This window comes from Carassius auratus, unplaced genomic scaffold (assembly GCF_003368295.1).
Source record: "Carassius auratus strain Wakin unplaced genomic scaffold, ASM336829v1 scaf_tig00044150, whole genome shotgun sequence".
Taxonomy (NCBI): Eukaryota; Metazoa; Chordata; class Actinopteri; order Cypriniformes; family Cyprinidae; genus Carassius; species Carassius auratus.
The window spans coordinates 63,193-88,288 of record NW_020526812.1 but is presented as its reverse complement, the minus strand read 5'-3'; the positions used below and the strand labels follow the sequence as shown (position 1 = coordinate 88,288).

The window sequence follows — 25,096 nt, the reverse complement described above, 5'->3', positions numbered from 1 at the left end:
AGCTCTCGGACTAAATCTAAAATATCTTAAACTGTGCTTCGAAGATAAACGGAGGTCTTACGGGTTTGGAACAACATGAGGGTAAGTTATTAATGACATAATTTTAATATTTGGCTGAACTAACCCTTTAAAGTGTGAGATGACAAAAACACTGACTGTCAACATGCTTCACTGGAAATAAGATTGTTGTGTACCTTTATGTATATAACTTCTTGTTCTCTTATTTTTCAGCCCATCTGCCCAATCCTGTCATTACCAGAGATTCTCCACAATGTTCTTCATCATCATCATCATCATCATCATCTTCATCAGAGCAGAATTGTTCATTGTTGTGTTCAGTGGTGAATGTGAGTGCTGTGACTCTCTCCTGGTACAAAGGAAACAGTTTATTGTCCAGCATCAGTGTGTCTGATCTCAGCATCAGTCTCTCTCTACCTCTGGAGGTGGAATATCAGGAGAAAAACAGCTACAGCTGTGTGATCAACAATCCCATCACAAACCAGACCACACATCTGGACATCATTCAACTCTGTCACACATGTTCAGGTAAGTCTATTGTGCATGAGTTTGTGCCTGTGGTTGAGCAGATATGATCTCAGTTTCATGTTTTTATTCCTCAGACTCTGTCCACTGTTGTGATTCTGCTGAAGCTCTGATCCGATTGGTCGTCACTGCTCTGGTGGGCGTGGCTGCTGCTGTTGTTCTGGTTTATGACATCAGATCCAGAAGAGCTGTGCAAGATTGAATATATATTCCCACATCTTGAATCTATATGTTTTTATAATATCTCATATAATCTATAATTATATATTATAACTTATAAGAATATATTATCAATAATATAATTGAATGGCTTCATATGTTCATCTGCGAGATCAGTATTGGTTTAGTTTGTTATAATGGAGTTCATTTTAACACAGGGACAAAACTTGCCTTTCACAGTGGCATGGAAGCCAATTTCCACCACAAAAAAGTTGAAATTAGCAAAAAGTTTAAATAAGGAAGGAAAAAAATTCAATATTGTGACATACTGAATGATAATTATGAGATCAATTATGGCACAAAAGGCTAGAAATTATGAGACAAATTATTAAAGTAAATATACCTGTGTTAGGCAATCATCTGATATTATCATTCATTAGAATTCTGAGTGAGCTGAGTGAAGGTAAGGAAGTGGATGAAAAGGAAATGTGAGAGAGGAGTTTTCCCACAGCTTCTTTCAGTGAAATGTAGGAACAGATGTTTGTATAATACACTGTGTGTGTAATGTCCATATCTCAGAAGATCAAAGTTGTTGAGTTTCTCCAAGTCTTACACTTTTAAAAACATGATTCTACTGCAGCTGCTACTTTTGCATCACCCTTTTTCCATGCTAGACTATTCCCTTCATTTAATTTCGATGTCAGTATGTTCTTTTTTGTTGCTTCTTTTGCCAGTCTATCTGCTATCTTAATTCCTTGGATGCCCACGTGCACTGGGACCAACATATGTGATGCTTATTCCTCACTTGCTTATTCTTGTAATTCCTGATCCTGATGGTTTCTACAGGTGCTGGTCATATAATTAGAATTTCATCAAAAAGTTGATTTATTTCACCAATTCCATTCAAAAAGTCAACATTGTATATTATCTTTTTTCATTACACACAGACTGATATATTTCAATTTATATTTATAATATTTCTTTTAATTTTGATGATTTTAACTGACAACTAAGGAAATCAATAGGTTACTGTCGTAACCCCGGTTCTCTGAAACATCGAGTGGAGAGATCCACCTATGGGAAGGGCATCCGTACCTGACCTCTGCAGAAGCATCCAATTGCACCAAGTCTGGCTAGACAGACAGAAGCGCGCAGCCAATGCCAGGTAAGGGCCCGCCCCCTTACCTAGGGGTATAATAATGGCTGCAGCGCTGCTATTCCCCAGTTAAGTATATTCGCTTCTCGTGTGGCAAGCGGGGCAACGCTGGTGGATCTCTCCACTCGATGTTTCAGAGAACCGGGGTTACGACAGTAACCTATTGTTCTCTTTCATCATCTCGTGTTCGAGATCCACCTATGGGAGAGAAATGGACAGCTCCCCGATTGCCCAATACACTCACAGTGAGGTTCTGAAAGCCAGAGAAGGACGGTCGCCCCAGAGAGGCGGTGCCTGACACGTCCCATACTCATGAACCTGCAATACTGATGCACAGTCGTGACTGCTGTGCATATGCAGCACATGAAAAAATGTTAGCATCACACACATGATAACCAATGTGCATATAAATACACCCAGAAAAGGAATGTAAAAACATGCTAGTGACAGGGATGTGCATGGCCAGCCGGCCCATTCACTCCTTCTTCACCTCTTCCAGCGGGGTTGCAGGGAAAGGCTAAGAGGACCCCACCCCTAAAACCGAATGTGCTACCGAGATGCTGGTGACAACCAGCCAGTAATAACGCACAAAGGTATAAGGAGAAGACCAAATGGCAGCGGAGCAGATGTCCTTTAGTGACGCTCCCTGGTGGCTGCATTCCCTTTGATTCATAAGCCAAAGTTATAGCATTCACAAGCCAATGTGAGAGGCGTTGCTTAGAAATAGGATTCCCTCCATGAGTGGATGCCCATGAAATAAAGAGCTGGTCGCTCTTCCGGAAAGCACTAGTCCTGTTCATATATGTCCGTAAAGCACGGACGGGACACAGAGCATTTAGCCTCTCATCCTCCGGGGAGGAAAAAGGTGAAGGGTCAAAAGCGGACAGCTCCAACACCTCTGAAGTGAACGCAGGGAAGCACTTCGGCATGAAGGCCGGATTAGGCTTAAGGGAAACCATATCTCCACTAAGAGAAAATTTAGTGCACAAGGGATGAACCGAAAGTGCATGTAGCTCACTGACACGTTTGGCTGATGCCAAGGCCAAGAGCAAAGCTGTCTTGAAGGACAGCAGCTTAAGGGAAATACTTCCAAGAGGTTTAAAAGGATACTGAGACAGAGCCTCCAACACCATGGAGAAGTCCCACTCAGGCACCCTTCATAAATCTGCGGATTAGATGATGTTGCCCGACTGTTGAGCCCTCAAAGCCCACATGAAAGGCCGAAATCGCAGCCAAGTAGACCTTAATTGTGGAAAAAGACCTGCCTTTTTCCAAGAGGTCTTGGAGGAAACACAAAAAATCAGGAACTGAGCACTGATAAGATGTGAGACCACGCCCATCAAACCACCCTTCGAACACTTGCCACTAACTGCCATACAAGAATCGCATAGACACGGCCCTGGCATTCTGTATAGTAGCAATCACACGCGGCGAAAGCCCCAGTGCGCTTAGGTTCGTCCTCTCACGGGCCACGCCCAAAGAGCCACCCTGTCCGGGTGTGGGTGATAAATCTCCCCGTTCGCTTGGGACAAAAGATCTGTGCGGGGGGGGGAGGCGCCACGGCTCGGCATATAACAGAGGGATTATCTCCGCCAGCCATGGTGCTTTGGGCCACCTGGGTGCTATCAGAATGAGAGACAGGCCCTGCTCTCTCACCCTGGCCAGTGTAGGAATTATCAGGCACAGGGGAGGAAAGGCATACAGCAGCACTCTGGGCCACGGGTGGGCCAGTGCATCTACCCCGAGGGGTGCGTCCACGTCCTTTAGCGAGAAGAACATAGGACAATGGTAGTTTTCGCGCGAGGCGAATAGATCTACGGTTGCCTGTCCAAATCTCATCCATAACATGTCCACTATCTGCGGGTGAAGGCGCCAATCTCCGTAGATTGGGTTTCCCCTTGATAGAAGATCCGCGCCTCTGTTTAGAAGGCCGGGAACATGAGTCGCGCGTAACGACAGGAAAACCCATCCGCTCCACACTAGAAGCTTGTAAGCTAGAGCGTGAAGTTTCGACGAGCGCACGCCGCCCTGACGGTTGATATAAGCCACTGTCGTGGTATTGTCGCAGCGTACGAGCACATGATGTCCCTGCAGGCGAGGCAGAAAATGATTCAGAGCTTTCCATACGGCCATAAGCTCTAAATAATTTATGTGCGCTGAACGTAGTCTGCTCGGCCACAGACCGTTCACCGTTCTGCCCTCCTGGGTGGCGCCCCAGCCTGTTAAGGACGCATCTGTCGTCACAACTTTCCGCATCATAACTGTCCCCAGAGGGGTTCCATGTGCGTAAAAGTCTGCGCTCTTCCAGTGGCGCAAGGCTGCCGAGCAGGCGCGCGTCACTATTACAGAGCGGCAAAGATCGCGCGTCGGGCTGAAATGTAGTAACAAAACCCATTTCATGAACGCTCTCATTCTCAGGAGTCCCAGCGGTACAACCTGGATTGATGAAGCCATAAGACCCTGCAGCCTGAGGCATGTGCGATATTGTACTTTCGCCCCCTCTCTGAACTGCGACAGACAGTTCATTAGAGAGAGAACGCGCTCTTGAGAGAGACGCGCTCGCATGGAGACTGAGTTCAACTCCAAACCCAGGAAAATGACATTCTGACTGGGTGTAAAATTGCTCTTGCTCACATTCACTCTGAACCCGAGAGATGTGATGTGCGTGAGCACACGGCAGGTGTCCTGCAACACTTTCTCTTTCGATTCGGCTATGATTAGCCAATCGTCTATGTATGTCAGAATCCTCAGACCTGACATTCTCATGGGTGCTAAACCCGCCTCCGCACACAGACAGAAACACCGGGGGCTTAGACTGAGCCCAAACGGCAGAACTGTGAATTCGTAACATGTGCCTTGGTAGGCGAAACGAAGAAACTTCCTGTGTGGCGGATAAATGCTTATATGGAAGAAAGCATCTTTCAGGTCGACCGATGTGAACCAGTCGTTCGGTTTTATGGCACGGGCGAGCGAGCCATGAGTCAGCATTCTGAAATTGTATTTCCTCAAATGTTTGTTTAACACACGAAGGTCCAGAATAGGGCGGAGAGCGCCGTCCTTTTTTGGGACCAGGAAATAACGAGAATAAAATCCCTGATTCATCAGAGTGGGGGGCACCATCTGAATCGCTCCCTTGTTTAGGAGGGAGGATATTTCCTCTTTCAGAATGTGTGAGGCGTTCTCTTCTGTGTGTGAAGAGAGAACGCCGTTGAAATGCGGGGGTTTCATTGAAAACTGCAGTCTGTATCCCTGCAATATAGTACGCATCACCCACTCGGGAGCCGAAACAGTTCGCCAAGCCCATTCGTGATTTGCAAGTGTTCCCACCCGAGCTGCAGCGGGGCTGTGTAAGCCCAGCTGGTTTATTTGTGATGCAATGGCGCCATCTAGTGGACACACCAGGGGCAACATGCAGGGGTTCAGACAGATTTCCTCTCTCCGCGGGGAGATGGACTCTCTCTGCGGAGAGAGATCCTCTCTCCATAACGAATTCATTTGATTCGTTTGTTTTAATGTGTTTTTTGTTTTTCTGTGTGTTTTGTGTTGGGGAAACACTGGGGCCAAAGCCTTTATTGGTTGGGTGAGGGGAACAGAGTGTATGCGGTGTGGTGACACTGCTTTTGCACTTTTCCTCACAACAGACCCCCTGAACGTGAGGGGGGAACACACACCGTTCATTAAACACATGGGCTGGGCAGCCTCGAACGAAGAGGTATCGATCCATCCGCGGGAGACCCTGCGTCTTTTGAACGGGGGTCCTGGGACAGGGAGAGAGTCCGAAGGGCTCGTGGCCCATGAACGCGGACTCGATGCCTCCATCAATCGAACATCAGGCAGGCCGCTTACGTTTCGAGTCGATGGGGTTAGGGTTAGATGGTCCTCCAGCCGCGGCCGCGGCGGGAGTCGATTTTTCCCCTTAGGAAGACATAACTTGAAGGCCTCGTCCTCCTTCTTTTTGTCGTCACACCGTTGTTGCATCAATGCGACGGCGGGGCCGAACAGAGCCCGATCGGGCTCCATCGACGCGCCCGCGATGCGCCGCTTCTCACTGTCAGGAAGGCCTGACAGGTTAAGCCAGAGCGCGCGCTCTCCCACCACAGAAAGCGCCATAGAGCGCCCGCAGGCTTGGACGGCCTGGCGAGCATTACGAAGGACGAGGTCGTTCACCGTGAGGATCTCCTTCCACAAGTGTAGAGAAGGAGTTCGCTTTTTTAGCTGTTGCCCTAATTCGTCCAAAATCTCCGCCTGGTAAGCGGAGAGGAGAGACGAGACGTTCAGGGCCCTGACTGCCAAGGCCGAGGACTTGTATGCGGCCTGGTGAACTGAGGCAGAAAAACGGTCCAGCTTGTTGGGCAAGACCGGCTTAGGGGGAGCGAGCAGCCCGCCCTGAGCGGGGTTAAGGTGCCTGGCGATGGAAGGCTCGATAGCGGGGGGGTCGCCCATACCATGAGCTGCCATATCCTTTACTTCAAGGCCCGAAAGGCCGTGTTTGAAGTCGAGCGGTTCGCTCCAGTTGTGCCTCATATGCTTAGCGCACGCTGGAAGGACGGGGAAGAGTTGTTTCCCCGGACCGGGAGGAGATCCCAACACTTTTCCGTCGTAAATATCCCTCTCCTGGTCGGTGGCGCTCTGTGGAACCGGCCACTCAATGTTGAGGCGAGCGGCCGCTCGCTCACACACTTCCAGGAGGATGGACTGAGGCAGGGCTGCGTGGCCGCTAGCCTGGGGAACGCCAGAGGGCGGGATGGCATCCTCGTCCTCTGAGACCCCGAGAAGGGTTGCATCATCCTCATCGGCGGAACCGGCCGGTTCGTCGGCGAGCATGAGGTTGCCCGCGAAGATGTCCTCTTCGGGGAATGCGGGATTGGGCTGGTCAGCCCAAACAAGAGAGGAGGCGCCCCGGGAGTCCCCCGGTAGCGCGTCGTCGTCACCGGGTCCCAGATCTGAGTCAGTAAAACCGAGCTCGGAGCACTGGGTCGCTGCAACCTTAAGACGGCGTCGTAAAACATTTTTGGGCAGCATAAGGCAATGACTGCAATTTTCCGCGTTCTCCAAAGCTTCTTGAGCGTGTTTAAGGCCCAAGCAAACCACGCAGAACGGGTGAAGGTCCTTAGCAGCGATGAGTGCTCCACACGCGGCCGGGCAGGCCCGTGATAGGCTATTCCCCGGAGAAGCGTTATGTATAGAAAGCGACATACCGGAGAAGAAATCGGAAAAATCCGTGGCGGGCAGCCGTGGGAGCAGGTGAAAACGACGAGAGCGCGGCGGCCCTGAATGCAGAACACAGCAGAAAAGCTGAGAAGACGACAGTCACGTCTGGCGGAGGCTGATCAATTGATATGTCCTCCTGAAGACACGAAGGTGAGCATCGTATTCCAACCGAACTGTGTCAATGCAGAGATCGCGAGAAGCGAATGTCAACTGGGGAATAGCAGCGCTGCAGCCATTATTATACCCCTAGGTAAGGGGGCGGGCCCTTACCTGGCATTGGCTGCGCGCTTCTGTCTGTCTAGCCAGACTTGGTGCAATTGGATGCTTCTGCAGAGGTCAGGTACGGATGCCCTTCCCATAGGTGGATCTCGAACACGAGATGATGAAAGAGAACCCAAATTCAGTAACTCAGAAAATGAGAATATTGTGAAAAAGGTTCAATATTAAAAAGACACTGGTGCGACTCTCAAATCAGTTAATTAACTCAAAACACCTGCAAAGGGCTTTAAATGGTCTCTCAGTCTAGTTCTGTAGGCTACCCACCTAGAAATTTTTAATGTTCTAGGAATGTTTTCAGCGGCTAGTTTTATTTTAGTTCCCAGAATGTTCTGCTAAAAGTTAGTATAACATTCTCGAAAAACATTCTAAAAATGTCTATTGATAGCATTGTTACAACATTATTCTCTAACATTCTAATAAAGCTTCCCATCACACTAGATGTGAACTTACATTGCTCAGAAGTCAAAATGTTGGTTGAAAGGGAAAACCCAACCTCTGTTTGGTGTCAAACTCTAGTGTAAATAACTCCAGAAACAGTATTACCAACTGCACTTATTATAAACAAGATTTATTTCTGTCATAAGTGTAAAAAAGTTCTTATTGAGATTAACAGAGTTGTTGATGGTTTATTGAAAATAATAGTTTAGTTTGACGTCACCATTATGGTGATCAGTACTTAGGCAGTATGAGTCTTTTTCAGTGTATCTGTTCATTAAACCGCTATAGCTATATTTGTTATAGCAAAAACAGCGCTAGAAAACTGTCGTCAGGTGATGTTGGTTACTTGCTGATATTAAAACTTTTTTCACGTAGTGATCTGATCAACTGGTTTTATGTGGAGTTGAATCTATGCTATTAATTTAATATTAGAGATTATATGTAGCGGATTTACATTTTCTATTATGTGGAGACTTTTATTTTGATGTTTGTCACGGGCGCCGCCATTTTAGGTTTTGACGAGTTGCGCGGAGAGAGCGAGAGCGTGGAGAAGAGCAGCGGTGAGCTGAAATTTAATGTTGATCTCGGGTAGTCAATCGCGGAAAAAAGTCCCGTTTAGACCCGCGACATACATAGGAGCTGCATGACGTTGCCTCCGAGTCTTTGTGTATGTAAACAAGTTTAACGAAGTAAGCGTTAAAACGAGTTTTCTGCCGTGTTCATGCATGAAGCTGGGCAAAAGGCCTGTTAGTTTCATTAAGTCTCAGTCACGTAGGAGTTAAACAGTCTCGTGTTTTCTTTGCTTCAAACAGTTTTTGTTTCATTTGTTCAAACGAACTTGAAACAGTGAGTGCTGTTACTGATCGTGTGAATTAAAAGGTTCGCTGAGTCATCGGATAGGGTCGTGCGTTGTTTGTCTTCTCATTGTGCCTCCATCAGCTGGGATTGCGGCCTCGTTGAATCAAGCTGCCGTCGTCAGGATCGCGAGGACAATCGCTGAGGATTAGTGAGTGAAGAAACAGAACCCTGCCATCCATTGGACATCTTTCAGCACCTCATTCACGAACCAAGAGTGGTGATAAAAATTATTTTCCTCTTTTCCTTCTGAAAATTGGTAAGCAAACTGCCATTTTCTGTGAGTGAGTCATCTGAACTGTTAAATCATACAGTTATTTTTGATGGAACTGTGATCAGTGAATTTTCCTGCGAAGGGATTCATAGTCTTTCTTTTGTGTACATAACTGAACTTTTTGCGACTGTGAACTCCATATATGGACAGAGTATAACTTTTCACTTTTCTTTTCCTGGATTTTTTAATTGGATCTTGGATTTTTGAGCCGGATTGAAGTGAACTTCAAAGTGTACTTTGTTTGAAAGGTTGAGTTAATTGTGAAACGTTTTGTTTAAGGTTACTTACAATAAGTGACACTGATTCTTACTTTCCTCAGATTGAACTGTAACTGACACAAATCTGTTGATTTTTCATCTCTATTATTTTCAAAATTTCTTTTATTCCACTTTGATTTGTCTACATTTGAAATTGTTTTGTAAACTTTGTGAAAACAAGGAAAACGTAATCATTTAAATTCTTGCAATAGAAATAAATGTAAAATTTGTTTGTTAACAGAAACCTGTTTATGCTAATTTTGAGTCACTTATACTAAGGAGTGGGGGCGTCTTACCTATCCTGTTAGATTCAGGGGAGGGCGGGTTTTGCAGTTAACTAGGTTTACCTCCTGAGTTTTCTACATACACACACTTCAGGTGGCTGCCGTGTATTGAGTAAATCCTGAAGCCCACCTCGCTGATTCTCGAGCATTACACATTGCAACACGATAGACACAACATACAACTAGTCTAACAGTTGTACAAAGACTAAAAGCATTGGGTGGGGGGACTAGGATCCTGTTGCTCACTCAGTCATCCTTAGTATAGTGCTGAATATTTCCCCCACAAGGCGGTGGCATATTCCCCTCCGCCACATATAGCAGATGCAGATTTTGTCTGTTTTTTTTTAAATTACATTGTTAATGAACTAGAGACTGCTTAGACACACAGAGACCTCAATAATTAGTGTATGAATCTCAACAATGGTGACAAGCTTAATGCCGCAATGCATTCTGGGTGCCACGGATGAGTTTTGCATGATGTACCCAGAATACATTGCAGCATGATGCATGTCACCATTGTTGAGATTCATACACTAAATCTTGATCTTTGTGTGACAATTTTTTTTTTTTAAATGCTTAAAATAATCTGCTTTAAATTCAGCTGGGTCTCAGGCGCTTGAGCTATTATGCTGTTTTAATAAATAATATGCACTATACATTATATTGGGCAACCAATAAAAACAGGCAACCAGACCGCATATGTGTTGTATTAATCAATAGCAAGCAACCAGAGTCGTCTAACCACATGTTCTCTTGCTGTTTTAGCTAAAGAACATCACTGACAAGTAAGTGTCAAGTTGTACAACTAAAGCCAACACTTACCACCATTATGGTGACATCAGACCAAACTATTACTTTTAAACAGACATCAACATCCAACATCTAAACATATGCTTAAATCTTAATTAGAATGTTAGGGGATAATGTTCTAATAATGTTATTAATAAACATTTTTAGAATGTTTTTAGAGAATGTTATCCTATATTTTGAGAGAACATTCTGGGAACAAAAATAAAACTACCCGCTAAAAACATTGTTAGAACAATCCATGGAAATGTTCTTAGAAAATTTTTAGAACAAAAAAATTCTAGCTGGGTACACAACCATGGGGAAGACTGCTGACTTGACAGTTGTCCAAAAGATGACATAAAATATGCATAAAACCTCTCAGATATGCTCTTAAGAATAGTCTTATAGTAAGTTTTGACTTTCGAGTCAAAAAAAAAAAAAAAAAAACGTTTTTCTTAGACAAACTTAGATTTGTCTAAGAGTTAAAGCTTTTTTATAAAGAAACTAAAAGCAACTTTCACCAAAGTATAAGACTCTGTGCTGAAGGAGATCACTTCCAAGTTCTGTGGCGTAGTAATACAATTATTTGATCATAAGTGAGTACTAATCCTGTTAGGAAATCTCACCAGAACTCCTAAATCATTTAGGAGCTGAGAACTAGTCCTTATTCTTACATACTTTTAGTAATCACATGCATTATCAGAAAGAAGAGCAAAAAGACACAATTCTTCAAATTTTTACACACTTAAGACTAAAATTTTACTCTGAAATTTGAGGAACTACTTGTTCTTACACTCAAATGTAAGTTGGTACTTGTCTTTGCATGCATGCAAGTATTGTAACATTGTTTATTATCTATTTATCTGCAGAGGTTTCATGTATGATTGTGGAAAACAATGCAACTACAAACAGTACCTAGACCAAAAAGATGTATTGCCTCCGTTCATCAAACAACCTATTTTTCAGCTATTATTCATCTCCTTAGCTATGACCATTGACTGCATGATGAATTATTTTGCAGATTGATATATTTCATTATCTTTCCATTCTTACCCTGCGTTTGAATGGCTTTATATGTTTGTATAAGCTTGCTTGCTTTTTTGTTGATTCGTAGCTTGTGATATGCACTTTATACATTCTTTGGCTCACTGGAATGTAGAAGTCTCAGTGTATTTTTATACAGCACCAAAAAAATAATAATAATAAATAAAAAATTTAAGCTGGGTGTTACAATAATATATGGCTCAAACACAGGAAAACTGTACGATAAAATAACTTAGCAAAAAAAAAATGATTTAAAGCTATAGAAAAATAATAATATAATATATGGATCAAACACACAAAGAATCTACAGAAAATATCTTATAAAGTTAAATAACTTAAAAGTCAATTAAATTGTGCATTAACATTATTTCAAGCTTAATACCAGGCAAACCTTGTGTCAAGTTTGACAGCTTCCCATTAGCAATATAGTCTCTGAAATGATTAATGAATGGGTATGTCACACCATTACTAATAAGGTAAAATAAATTTTGATGTTTGAGTTGCACAATAAAAAAAAAGACTCTTCTTATAAAGTTGTACTTTTTACTTTAATTTATTTAAGATTCATTACAGTTTTTATGTTGGTGACAATCTGTTTCCGTTGTGGTAATAATAAAGAATATGAAAAGGAAAACCTCTTACATGTCCCTTCAGGCAACACTCAGACCAGTGTAATACAGTTAACTAAAACTAAATTAATAAAAAAGTTACATGAAATAAAATACAAAAAGTTTCAAAGGCAACTTTTCTCATTTTCATTTAGTTTAACTTGATGTTCTAATATAACAAAACTACAAATAAAAAAATTACAAAAACACTAGAAATTTACTACTATTTATTACTTTTATTTATTTTTAGCAGAAATTAACAAAAACAGAAAATATAAAAATACAATCTAATTCAAAATATTAATACAAATTAAGTGTTGGGAAGGTTACTTTGGAAATGTAATAGGTTAAATATTACAAGTTACCCTATTTAAAATGTAATAACTAGTCTATTTCAGTTACGTTCCAAAAATAAATAAATAATCTGAGCTGAATCAGACTTTAAAATCTTTTTACTTTGAGATCTGTCTGAGGTTAACTACTGCTTTAAAATCATAATATATAGTTTAATTTTATGATATTGTTTTTGCAATCAAACCATTTTAGAGCATTCAATGCAATTTGGGAAAGAAATCAATTAAATTGGTGTGTGTGCGTGATGTAAACCTTTTTGTTATCACTTTTGTTTTCATAAGTAATTGTAATTTAATAACACATTTTAACAATTTTTTTTCAGTAACTGTAACAGATTACTTTTACATTTATTTTGAAATTAAATTATGTAATTCCATTACATGTAACTAGTTACTCCCCAACACTGATAGTATATTAACATAATAAAAGATCACTGACTCTTAACACCAGGGTTATTCTAAAAACTATATTGCCAAGGAAGTATTTCTCATTTTCCTTTAGGTTAATTTGTACTACTAAATTAAATGTACAGTCAATTATTCAAAAATATAAAAAGATAAGTATATAGAAATGTTGGTTCTAATAAAACAAAAAAACAGAACTAAAATCAAAATGGAAAATGTAGCCAAATTTAGACGATTAATAAAAAAGTAAAAAAGCTCAGTTATGCTAAAATAACACTGCATAGCCCCTCAGTGATATAAAATGAATGAATGAATTACCACTGGACCACACCAGAGCATTGACAATGTGTTGTAATTCAGTGCACAGTATCTCACCAGATCACTGCACTGTGTCCTGGGTCCTGTTTAAAAAATAAACTCAATTAAACACATTACTTTCGTTAATTTCAATATTCTTTCCACATCTTTTAAATATAATTTGCACACAACCAATCACATATTTCCATGTTGTTACACAATACTCACTATTTTGTCCTGCTTGTCGGTGCTTGTGACAGTAAATCACACCAGCAGCTGCAGCCACAAAAAACAGAATGAAACATCATACTTTGTTATAATGATGCATTAAGGTACAGTTACAATACAATAAGCATTTTAAAACATGATTCTTGTGTTATATAATTGTATAGTTTAGATTGGATTAGATTCAACTTTATTGTCATTATGCAGAGTATAAGTACAGAGCTAATGAAATGCAGTTAGCATCTAACCAGAAGTTCAAGAATATAGTGTTTACATACATGAAAGTGCAGAGTAAGTGAAGCTATGATTTACAGAATGTACAGTGGAGTTGCTATATACATTATTGAGCAGAGTATATACAGAATATAAATAGGAATGCAAATTTAGGGATTGTATGTAAATTATGGGGGAAGTCGTGGCCTAATGGTTAGAGAGTCGGGCTCCCAATCGAAAGGTTGTGAGTTCGAGTCTTGGGCCGGCAGGAATTGTGGGTGGGGGGAGTGCATGTACAGTTCTCTCTCCACCTGCAATACCACCATGACTTAGGTGCCCTTGAGCAAGGCATCGAACCCCCAACTGCTCCCCGGGTGCCGCAGCATAAATGGCTGCCCACTGCTCCGGGTGTGTGTTCACTGCTCTGTGTGTGTGTGTGTGCACTTCGGATGGGTTAAATGCAGAGCACAAATTCTGAGTATGGGTCACCATACTTGGCTGAATTTCACGTCACTTTCACTTTTTTTTATGAACAGAGCAATGTGAGATCAGTGGTAATAAATACAGTTGGATGAGTGTGCAAAAGTATTGTTAAACAATGTATTATATGCAAAATAGTGCAATTATATTTTTATAGAAATAGTTTACTGTGCTTTGTACAGTAACAACTTTAGACAATTTACAGTAATAGCTAGAATAGAGTGCAGTCTGTGCAAAATATATGTGTGTAAGTACTGTGACCAGTGCAGTAAAAGATCAGGTGCAGGTTAGATTGGTGGTGTGGAGTTCAGAAGTGTCACAGCCTCCGGGAAGAAGCTCTTCCCAATAGTATGTTCCTGCACAACCGGAGGCTGCAGATTCAGGACCACAGATCTAGGACCGCAGTTCTAGGGCCCTAGTTTTTCGTGACAGCGCCACCTACCGTACTGGACGATATAGCGATGGCTGCAGTTTCAGGACCGCAGTTCTAGTACCCTGTTGGTTTAGTTTGCAGTCACGTTACTTTGTATATGGCATCAATATATTAATCTCAGTAGTATTTGTTTTTAAATGTGATTTTTGATTCAAAATGCAGCAGAGGTTAATTACTAAGTGTGCTTTGAGTCACAATTTTAAATTTAAACATGAATTTACAAAAAATATAAATGAAATATAAATTTTGTAAAATTGAAAAATGAAGAACCTTAAAAGTCTTAATCTCTTGAATTATATAGAATATTGATTAACCTCCTTAAGGTGAATTAGCTCATTATCAGGTAAGTTAAAGTTGGAATCTGCGTATGGAGTCACTAAATTACAGCCGATATTTTAAAAGTTGTTGATAGGCAAGACAAGACACAAGAATGTTTCAAGAATGTTTATTTAATATATATATATATATATATATATATATATATATATATATATATATATATATATATATATATATATATATAGTACAGACCAAAAGTTTGGACGCCTTCTCATTCAAAGAGATTTCTTTATTTTCATGACTATGAAAATTGTAGATTCACACTGAAGGCATCAAAACTATGAATTAACACGTGGAATTATATACACAACAAAAAAGTGTGAAACAACTGAAAATATGTCATATTGTAGGTTCTTCAAAGTAGCCACCTTTTGCTTTGATTACTGCTTTGCACACTCTTGGCATTCTCTTGATGAGCTTCAAGAGGGATTCACCTGAAATGGTCTTCCAACAGTCTTGAAGGAGTTCCCCCGAGAGATGCTTAGCACTTGTTGGCCCTTTTGCCTTCTGTCTGCGGTCCATATATATATATGAAAAGTGAAAGTCCTTGCAGCATGTGGTGCATCTCTTCAATTCGGGCAGGGATCTCCCTTTTTGGATTGCAATATTCATCTTGAAAAAGAGAGCGTGTAATTGTTAGAATATTTTGAGATCATGAAAATATCCCTAGTGCTTTTTTTAATCATCTGTCCTACAATGGGCCTAACCAAATCCATAAAATCACTTCATATTGGCCATGCAGAACATGACAGAAACTAACACATGATATCAATGGACTGGATGTGGAGTAGACCTGCAGATTAGGCCAAATTGTAACAAGCTATTAAAATTGCCAAAAGCCTCATTCATCATTGTTAAACAATGCCAAAACAACAGGCTTACACATACTGCAACGAGGCTGTCAGTGCAGTTTAATTATGAAATATATTTTATACATAAATATGGTAAAACAACAACTATTAAGCCAGTATTCACACGAATACATTAAGCTGCAGGTAAATCTTACAAACCTCACATTAACCATGCTCTTGTCATCTGATAAGTTTAATTAATGTGCAGGCTAGATTCACTTATAATACTTCGTCATTAAAACTCTACAAGGATTTATGAAATCATGGCCACGAATTAACATCATAGTAATTAATAAAACTAGCTCACAAATTCTTAATTTGGTGGGAATTAATTATTAATTCATAGTTAGCAGTTCTCACTATGTAAACTTTGCACCGTTTAAACGTTATAAAATAAAACTTAATTAAAAATCGGTACTCACCGTGTGATTGATGTCCACGTCTTCCATCTTTAATTAGTGTTGATCCAGTACGGTAGGTGGCGCTGTCACAAAAAAACTAGGGTCCTAAAGCTGCGGTCCCAGAATTGAGGTCCTGAAACTGCAGCCTCCGGGTGTGCAGGAATACCCTTCTTGCTCTTCCTGAGCCTACTAGTATGAGAGCGTAGGCTCCTGTAACGCCTGCCGGATGGAAGGAGGGTGAAAAATCCATGGTTAGGGTGTGAGGCATCCTTGATGATGTTTCTTGCCCTGCCCAGACAGCGCTCATGATAAATGTTCTCAATAGAAGTTAACTGGGTTCCCTATCTGTCGGTCACTACGAGTTATGTCGACCGACAAATGGGGTCTCACTTGGGAGGCCAATCATCTCTGATTTTAAGAGAAAACGCCAATGAAAATTGGCTAGTGGATTAACACACCTGAGCCACTCCCGTGCCGACGGGTATAAATAGGGCGACAGGTGCATCCACTCATTAGATTTTTGCTTCGGAGCCGAGTGGTTGTATGAAAGCTGTTATACTCCACAAAGCCATTCATCTGCTGTGTCGGGAAGCTGTTCTGGTTGGCGGTACGGCGCAAACAGCGGTGTCCCTTTCAGCGATTCCCCTGGGCGCTTCAACTAAGAGAGCAGATTTCCTAAAAGAGCAAATCGCGGACGATTCGCGTCTTTTTCAAGACGCCGTTTCGTCCGCGTCCTTCTGGATGCGGTCGTTTCCTGTTCTCTGACACTGGCCACGTTCGCTCTCTTCCGTGTCTGGGCATTCAGCACGCTGAAGGCGCGTTCGTGGATGGTTCATGCACGCACTGCGTGTGTGACCATGGCAACGCTGTGATCGCGTCTCCCTTTTCTTAAAGGGAAAGGAGCAGACCCCTCTGTCACTACCCGTTCTGGTTTCTCTGTCTCGAGCAGAGGACCGCCGGCTAGTGCTCTGGGAGATTTGAAGGTGACAGTGAGAGCTTCTCCGCCGGGCCACGCCCCACGGACCTCTTACCCCTTCCGCAGTGTTTGTCCTGTGCGGCTGCTGGGTGATTTTGCTGGGCTGTCTTATGGCAGTCCCAACGGGTCATTCAGTTTGCCGCCGGAGATCAGATGTCGATTGCAGCATCGGGGATGGGCTGTTGACCTCTGTGGATGAAGATTCGGCGGGGCTGCCCCCCTCGGGTGTTGTCGCCACTGCCGAATTGGACCCAGAGTTGACAGCCGTGCTTGCCCGGGCAGCTGTGAGCATCAGGATGGAGGTGAATGCACCGCCCAGCCCTGAGTGCTCATGGCTGTTTGATTGGTTCTCGGTGTGGAGCGCGACTCACAACCGCGTTTTACTCTGGTTCCTTTCTTCCCGGATGTGCATGGGGAAGTGATGTAGTCGTGGATGGCCCCTTTTACGGCCGGAAGCAGCTCATTTCGTTCCTCCGTCCTCACTACCCTCGATGGCGGGGCAGCTAGGGGTGCGTTGACATTCCCCAGCAGGAGAGTGCGATTGCGGTGCACTTGTGTCCGCAAAACGCCGCCACTGGGAGGGATAGTCCGCGCCTCTCACCCAAGGCCTGTAAGCTGTCGGCCGCGCTCGCTACCAAGGCTTACAGTGGTACGGGCCAAGCTGTCTCTGCTTTGCATGCCATGGCTATCCTGCAAACCCAACAAACCAAGGCTTTAACAAATGCACGAGGGTAGGACCAACCCGAGGTTGATGCAGGAGCTGCGCATGGGACTGACCTCCCCCTTCCGGGTGACGGAAGTCACAACGCAGTCCCTCGGGTAGGCGATGTCCACTCTGGTGGTCCAGTAGTGCAGTTTCAGGTTCAGCCTGGTCTGTATGAGAGACATTGACAAAATGCATTTTCTCGATGCTCCCATGTCCCAGGTTGTCCTGTGTGGCGACGCTGTCAGGGGCTGTGCCCAGTAGTTCCTGACAGAACAACAGCAGACTGAGGTCATACAGCACATCTCGCCACGACGTGATCCTCCGGTTGCCACCATTCCGTCGCAGGCAGTGCCTCAGCCTGCTCGTCGCCGCGGGCGCCCCCCTGCGTCCTCCACACCAGCTCCGCCCCGTGCTGAGAGTTCTTCGAGGCCGGCGCGTTGAGCCCCACGCAGGAGAGCGGCGCCCCCCGTGTCACTCCCGGCTGCGAAGTCCTCGAGGAAGTCGACTAAGCGGCCCTGACACGGGCAACTCGGAGATGCGGAGAACTGCTCTTCAGGAGATGGCGAAGACAGCGCCACTCCTTCCCCCGGAAGAGGGCCGGGTGGAGAATCTTCAGGTTCTGTTCCACCGCTGGTCGAACGGCCAGTGGCACCCACATTTTTCATTAAAAGAGCAATTTCTCCTTCCTCCGAGTTGCAAGGCTCGTGGGCTGACAATGAGCGACGCACAGCTTCCTCACTCTCACCCACGACGCCCCCTTTCGCCAGCGGCCAAGAGGTCGCGGTTCGGAGACGCAACGCCTCTCCACGCGTCCCTGGCCAGTTCCTCCGGGAACACGGGGAGTGTGGTTGTGATGACCCAGGACGCAGTGCCTTCTGGGCCTTCCGGCACGACTCCCCATCGCTGCACCACTGCGGGTATGTCGATTGTCCCTTTGGTGCCTCTTGTACGGAGTCTGGGAGCGTGGCTTGCGCTGCCCAACCCGTCACGCTGGCTCATCCGGACGGTCCGACTCGGCTATGCGATTCAGTTCGCCCGGCGACCCCCCAAGTTCAATGGCGTGCTCGAGACTTCGGTGGCAGTCCAGGATGCCCCTGTCTTGCGCGAGGAGATTGCTGTCCTGCTGGCGAAGGATGCAATCGAGCCGGTCCCTCCAGCCGAGATGAGGACGGGGTTTTTCAGCCCTTACTTCATCGTGCCCAAGAAAAGCGGTGGCCTTCGACCTATCCTGGATCTGCGAGTCTTGAATCGGGCCCTACACAAGCTCCCGTTCAGGATGTTGTAGCAGAAACGCATTATCAAATGCGTCCAGCCCCAGGACTGGTTTGCAGCGATCGACCTGAAAGACGCGTACTTTCATGTCTCTATCCTCCCTCGTCACAGACCGTTTCTGCACTTTGCTTTCGAGGGTCAGGCATGGCAGTACAAGGTCCTCCCCTTCGGGCTCTCCCTGTCCCCCCGTGTCTTAACGAAGGTCGCGGAGGGCGCCCTTGCCCCACTCTGGGAAGTGGGCATCAGGATCCTCAACTATCTCGACGACTGGCTCATTATGGCCCGGTCCCGAGAAGAGTTGTGCGATCACAGGGACTTCGTGCTCCGGCACCTCAGTCAGTTGGGGCTTCAGGTCAACCGGGAGAAGAGCAAGCTCTCCCCTGTGCAGAGAATCTCTTATCTCGGTATGGAGTTAGACTCGGTGAGTATGACGGCACGTCTCACCAGCCAGCGTGCCCAGTCAGTGCTGAACTGCCTGAGTTCCTTCAGAGGCAGGACAGTGGTACCACTGAAACACTTTCAGAGGCTCCTGGGGCATATGGCATCCGCAGCCGCAGTCACGCCGCTCGGGTTGCTTCATATGAGACCACTTCAGCACTGGTTACACTCCCTAGTCCCGAGATGGGCATGGCGCCGCGGTACACATCGTGTCACCGTCACACTGATGTGTCGCCGCCTATTCAGCCCCTGGTCGGACCTTGCTTTTCTACGGGCCGGCGTGCCCTTAGAACAAGTGTCCCGGCACGTTGTTGTCACAACAGATGCCTCCAACTCGGGCTGGGGCGCGACATGCAACGGGCAGGCAGCTTCAGGGTCCTGGACAGGACCTCAACTGCTTTGGCACATCAACTGCCTGGAGTTGCTGGCAGTGCATCTAGCCTTGCGACGGTTTCGTCCGCTAGTGCTGCACAAGCACGTGTTGGTTCGCACGGACAACACTGCGGCTGTTTCGTACATCAACCGACAGGGCGGTCTACGATCACGTCGCATGTCTCAACTCGCCCGCCATCTCCTCCTCTGGAGTCAGACGTGGCTCAAGTCGCTGCGCGCTGTCCACATCCCGGGGGAGCTCAATCGTGCAGCCGACGCACTCTCACGACAGCTCACTTTCCCCGGGGAATGGCGACTCCATCCCCAGACGGTCCAGCTGATCTGGAGTCGATTCGGGGAAGCCCAGGTAGACCTGTTTGCTTCCCACGAGTCCTCCCACTGCCAGCTGTACTATTCCCTGTCCCAGGCCCCCCTGGGCACAGATGCACTGGCACACAGCTGGCCTCTGGCTTTACGCAAGTATGCGTTTCCCCCAGTGAGCCTGCTCGCACAGACACTGTGCAAGGTCAGGGAGGACGAGGAACAGGTCCTGTTGGTTGCGCCTTACTGGCCCACCCGGACCTGGTTTTCGGAACTCATGCTCCTCGTGACAGCCCCTCCCTGGCGCATCCCCCTGAGGAGAGACCTTCTTTCTCAGGGGCTTGGCACCATTTGGCACCCGCGTCCAGATCTCTGGAACCTCCACGTGTGGCTTCTAGACGGGACGCGGCAGACCTAAGTGATCTGCCCCTAGCGGTGGTAGACACTATCACTCAGGCTAGAGCCCCTTCTACGAGGCAGGCCTATGCTCTGAAGTGGAGTCTGTTCACGAATTGGTGTTCTTCTCACCGAGAAGACCCCCGGATATGCCCGGTCAGAGTCGTGCTTTCTTTCCTGCAAGAAAGGTTGGAGCGTGGGCTGTCACCCTCCACCCTGAAGGTGTATGTGGCTGCCATTGCAGCCCATCACGATGCAGTAGACGGCCGGTCCCTGGGGAGGCATGACCTGATCGTTAGGTTCCTGAGGGGTGCCAGAAGGTTACATCCTCCTAGGACACCTCTGATTCCCTCCTGGGACCTCTCTATTGTCCTGGCGGGACTTCAGAGGGGTCCCTTTGAGCCGCTGGATTCAGTCGAGCTTAAGTTCCTGTCTTTCAAGACAGCGCTCCTGATCGCGCTCACTTCCATCAAGAGGGTCGGGGACCTCCAAGCATTTTCGCTAAGTGAAGAGTGCCTTGTGTTCGGGCCGGCCTACTCTCACGTTGTCCTGAGACCCCGGCCTGGATACGTGCCCAAGGTTCCCACCACTCCCTTCCGAGACCAGGTGGTGAACCTGCAAGCGCTGCCCCTGGAGGAGGCAGATCCAGCCTTGTCGTTGCTGTGTCCCGTAAGAGCGCTTCGCATATACGTGGACCGCACCCAGAGCTTTAGAAGCTCTGAGCAGCTCCTGGTCTGCTTTGGAGGTCAGCAGAAGGGGAAGGCTGTCTCTAAGCAGAGGTTGGCCCACTGGATAGTGGACGCCATCGCCTTGACTTACCATTCCCAAGGCGAGCCGTGCCCCCTGGGGGTGAGGGCCCACTCCACACAGAGTGTGGCCTACTCCTATGCGTTAGCGCACGGCGCCTCTCTGGCAGACATCTGTCGAGCTGCGGGCTGGGCGACACCTAACACCTTTGCGAGGTTTTACAACCTCTATGTAGAGCCAGTTTCTTCCCGTGTGTTGGGTAACAGGTAATTGGCGGGAACGGCTGGCTGGGTGTCTCGCTTGCTGCGCCATTCCCCCTAACACAGGGATGTGAGCGCCTTCTTCTCCCAGTAGAGTTCCCCGGTTGGCGTAATCTGGTCGAGCATCCTCCAGCACCCTCGGCGTCAGACTTGGCGGAGCAGTCTGTCGCCAGGCCCAGTACTGGCGTTAGCATGCCCGGAGCCCGGTCAGCCCCTGTACTGGGCTAGGTGTCCATATGGCTGGGTTCCCTACGGGTAATCCCATATGTGTATTCTTCCACGGTAAGGTTTCCCTCTTGGCAAACCCGTGTCTTCCCTTGACAGACCGTTCTGTCAGCCTCTTCTGGCAGCCGTTCCATCCCTACTCCAAGGTAGGACCTGCCTCAGAGACCCCTTCCATATGTAGTACTGCCCCCTGGGTCAGTCCATATCAGTATATCCACATGTCACCTCCCTATGGGTAGGATGTGGTCTCCGTAGCGGCCTTTCCTAAAGGCTCGCTTCCCCATTGTCTTGCCAGCTGAAAGAACAAATAGGGAAGATTTGAAGCTATCTTTCACCGGAGGTTGAAATCCCTTCCATTTACTTTATGTGGGCGGAACAGCAGCATGGCCTTCTCCAGCAGCGATGTACTCACCCTTTGGCCCCTTTGGTACCAAGGTCAGTGAATTTGCGCTGGGGCTTTGGGAAGGTTACGACCTTAAGCGTAGCTTTTGTGGCACGCCAGGGCTTGTCAACAATTGCAGCGCCACAGGGTTGTGACGAGGTTCAGGTTGTGGCGTTTTCCATAGGACCCCATTTGTCGGTCGACATAACTCGTAGTGACCGACAGATAGGGTCCCCATGCCACAACCTTGAACCATTCGCTGTTGCCGGGACACGTTCTCGGCTCCTCAGCGTAAAACCTAATGAGTGGATGCACCTGTCGCCCTATTTATACCCGTCGGCACGGGAGTGGCTCAGGTGTGTTAATCCACTAGCCAATTTTCATTGGCGTTTTCTCTTAAAATCAGAGATGATTGGCCTCCCAAGTGAGACCCCATTTGTCGGTCGACATAACGTCTCCGTTCCCTCCATCAGGGAACGAGGGTTACGTACGTAACCGAGACTGTTCTGGTGATCCGTTGAGCAGTTTTCACTACCAGGTGGAGTGCTTTGCGGTCAGATGTGGACCAATTGCTGTACCATAATGAGATGCAGTTTGTTAGTATGCTCTCAACCGAACAGCGGTAGAATTCCACAAGGATCCTGGGACTCAGGTGAACTTTCTTATGGCTCCCTGCTATGCCTTTTTGACCAGGGTGAAGGTGTTATGGGACCATGTGAGGTCACCTGAGATGTGGATGCCAAGGAACTTGAAACTCGACACATGCTCCACTACAGCTCTGTTGATGTAGATGGGTGTGTGTGCATGACTCCTAGTCCGCCTGAAGTCCACAATGATCTCCTTTGTCTTCTGGGTGTTTAGTTCCAGATTGTTGGTGGCACACCACACAGCCAGGTGCTGCACCTCATCCCTGTAGGCGGTCTCATCGTCATCTTTGATCAGATCTACCATCGTGGTGTCATCTGCAAATTTGATTATGGTGTTGGAGCCATAAACAAGAATGCAGTCGTGGGTGAAGAGGGAGTACAGGAGAGGGCTCAGTACACAGCCCTGTGACATGCCGGTGTTCAGGGTGATGATGGAGGATGAGGTTATCTAACTTAACAGACTGAGGTCTGTTAGTCAGAAAATCTAGAATTCATGTTGCAGATGTATGTGTTGATTCCAAGCTGGCTGAGCTTGGAGATCATCTTGGAGGGGATTACAGTATTAAATGCAGAACTGAAAACTATGAACAGCATTCTCACATGTGTGTTCTGACTGTCCAGGTGGGTGAGGGCTGAGTGAAGTCCCATTGAGATGGCACGCTCTGTTGACCTATTGCGGCGATAGGCAAATTGGAATGGGTCTAGTGAAGCAGGGAGACAGGATTTTAAGTGGGATGCAACCAGTTTCTCAAAGCACTTGGCAATGATGGGGGTGAGGGCAACAGGACGGAATTCGTTAGGGACAGAGGCAGTGGACTGTTTCGATACTGGTACGATGGTGGAGGTTTTGAAGATAGTGGGGACAGTTGTTTGGGCCAGGGACAGATTGAAAATGTCCGTGAAGACCTCAGCCAGCTGCTCCGCACTGGCTTTAAGCACACATCCAGGTATTCTGTCAGGGCCAGCTGCCTTCTGTGCATTCACCTTATGCAGAGTGAACATCTGAGGTGGAGAGTGTGAGAGGTAGTTCACTGGGTTGGTGCTCAGCTTTGAGTGAGAATATGAGCATAAAAGTGATAGAGCTCGTCAGGGAGGGAGGCAGAGCTGGAGGGGGGCACGGAGTTAGGTGGTTTGTAATCTGTGATAGATTGTATGCCTTGCCACATACGCCGGGGGTCTGAAGAATTCTTCAATCTTCTGTGTGAGTTTGGCCTGGCAGATACCCTTCCTCAGGTTGGCTCTGGCTGAGCTGTAAGCCTCCCAGTCTCCAGACCTGAAGGCTGCATCTCTTGCTCTGAGCAGGAGGCGAACCTCTCTGTTCATCCAGGGCTTCTTATTGGGGAAAATTTTATTTTTTGTGTGTGTGGTCACTCTGGTCAAACATTTGTTGATGTGCTCCAGGACAGAGCTGGTGTAAGTGTCAATGTTGATCTGAGAGTTTGTGGTGGCCTGGGTAGCAGACTGCCGTGGCAAAATTTAAATCAACTCTCGTCAGCATAAGAGACAGACTCAAGTTCAGGTATAATTAAAAAGAAAGCTCTTATTCTTTGCAAAGAAGGTCAGACAGTCATACAGCAACACTAGCCGCATTTCCACTGTCGGGCCAGTGCGAGCCAGGGCTTAAAGCGGGCCGGGCGGGGCTCATAGCCCCGGGCCAGTAGCACCGAGGCCAGAATAGCGCAGGGTTTCCACAGTGGAGCTTGAAGCACCGCTGCACGTCACTAAAACACGCCCTTTACACGCCTCTCAGAACAACGTCATGCAACCTCAAAATTTCATCATCAAAGAGAAGTTATCAGAAAACTAACAGATAAGTCACTGGAACATGTGCGATCACAAAACAAACATGATAAAAGAGGCCGTTTGTTTGCATGCTTTGTTATATATTCAAATTCAAAAGCATCAATGTTTTAACTATAGAATTGATTTAATTTATCAGGACTCAAAATTAATCACACATAAATACACTTATTTTCTATTGTATTTATTTATTTTTAACACTCATGAAAATAGCCTGCTTATTCAGTCGAGTCTGTTTCTGTTTATTAGCCACAGTACCCGTCATATTTAGAATGAATGATAATATCTCTATTTTTTTTATAAAAGCTCTCGAACAAAAAACATTATTAGGCTATATTCTTTTATGATAGGCAACGTGAGCTAAACTCTCGAGACGAGGCTTGTGACAGATAATATAAGTTACTTAATAAATACACGATTGTGATAGAGAATAAGAAGCTGACGTCTGATTTCTTCCAGCGGTCATATTTTATCATGTTTACTATGGTAACATGTTTAGCGTGCATATCTTTTTCATCGCTTATAAATATTTCTGCCTTGTATGGTGATTCTATAATCCACATTGGATCAAGTTATTTCAAACACTCGCTGCTGACTGAAAGAGAGTTTTGAGCTCGACTTATTTAAAAAAGTGTTTAATGCTGGTGTTAAAGCTGTTAT

At 45.8% G+C, this 25,096-nt stretch overlaps 1 protein-coding gene across 1 annotated transcript; it reads right to left on the bottom strand.

Annotated features, from left to right (window-relative positions):
* Positions 1 to 2,381: 2,381 nt before the first annotated feature.
* On the bottom strand, positions 2,382 to 23,959 carry LOC113086839 (uncharacterized). The gene is given in 4 exon segments (XM_026255514.1): positions 2,382 to 3,408; positions 3,410 to 7,128; positions 23,563 to 23,683; positions 23,798 to 23,959. Coding segments are annotated over 4 exon segments (4,104 nt in total). The 3' UTR covers positions 2,382 to 3,306.
* Between the last annotated feature and the right edge of the window lie 1,137 nt (positions 23,960 to 25,096).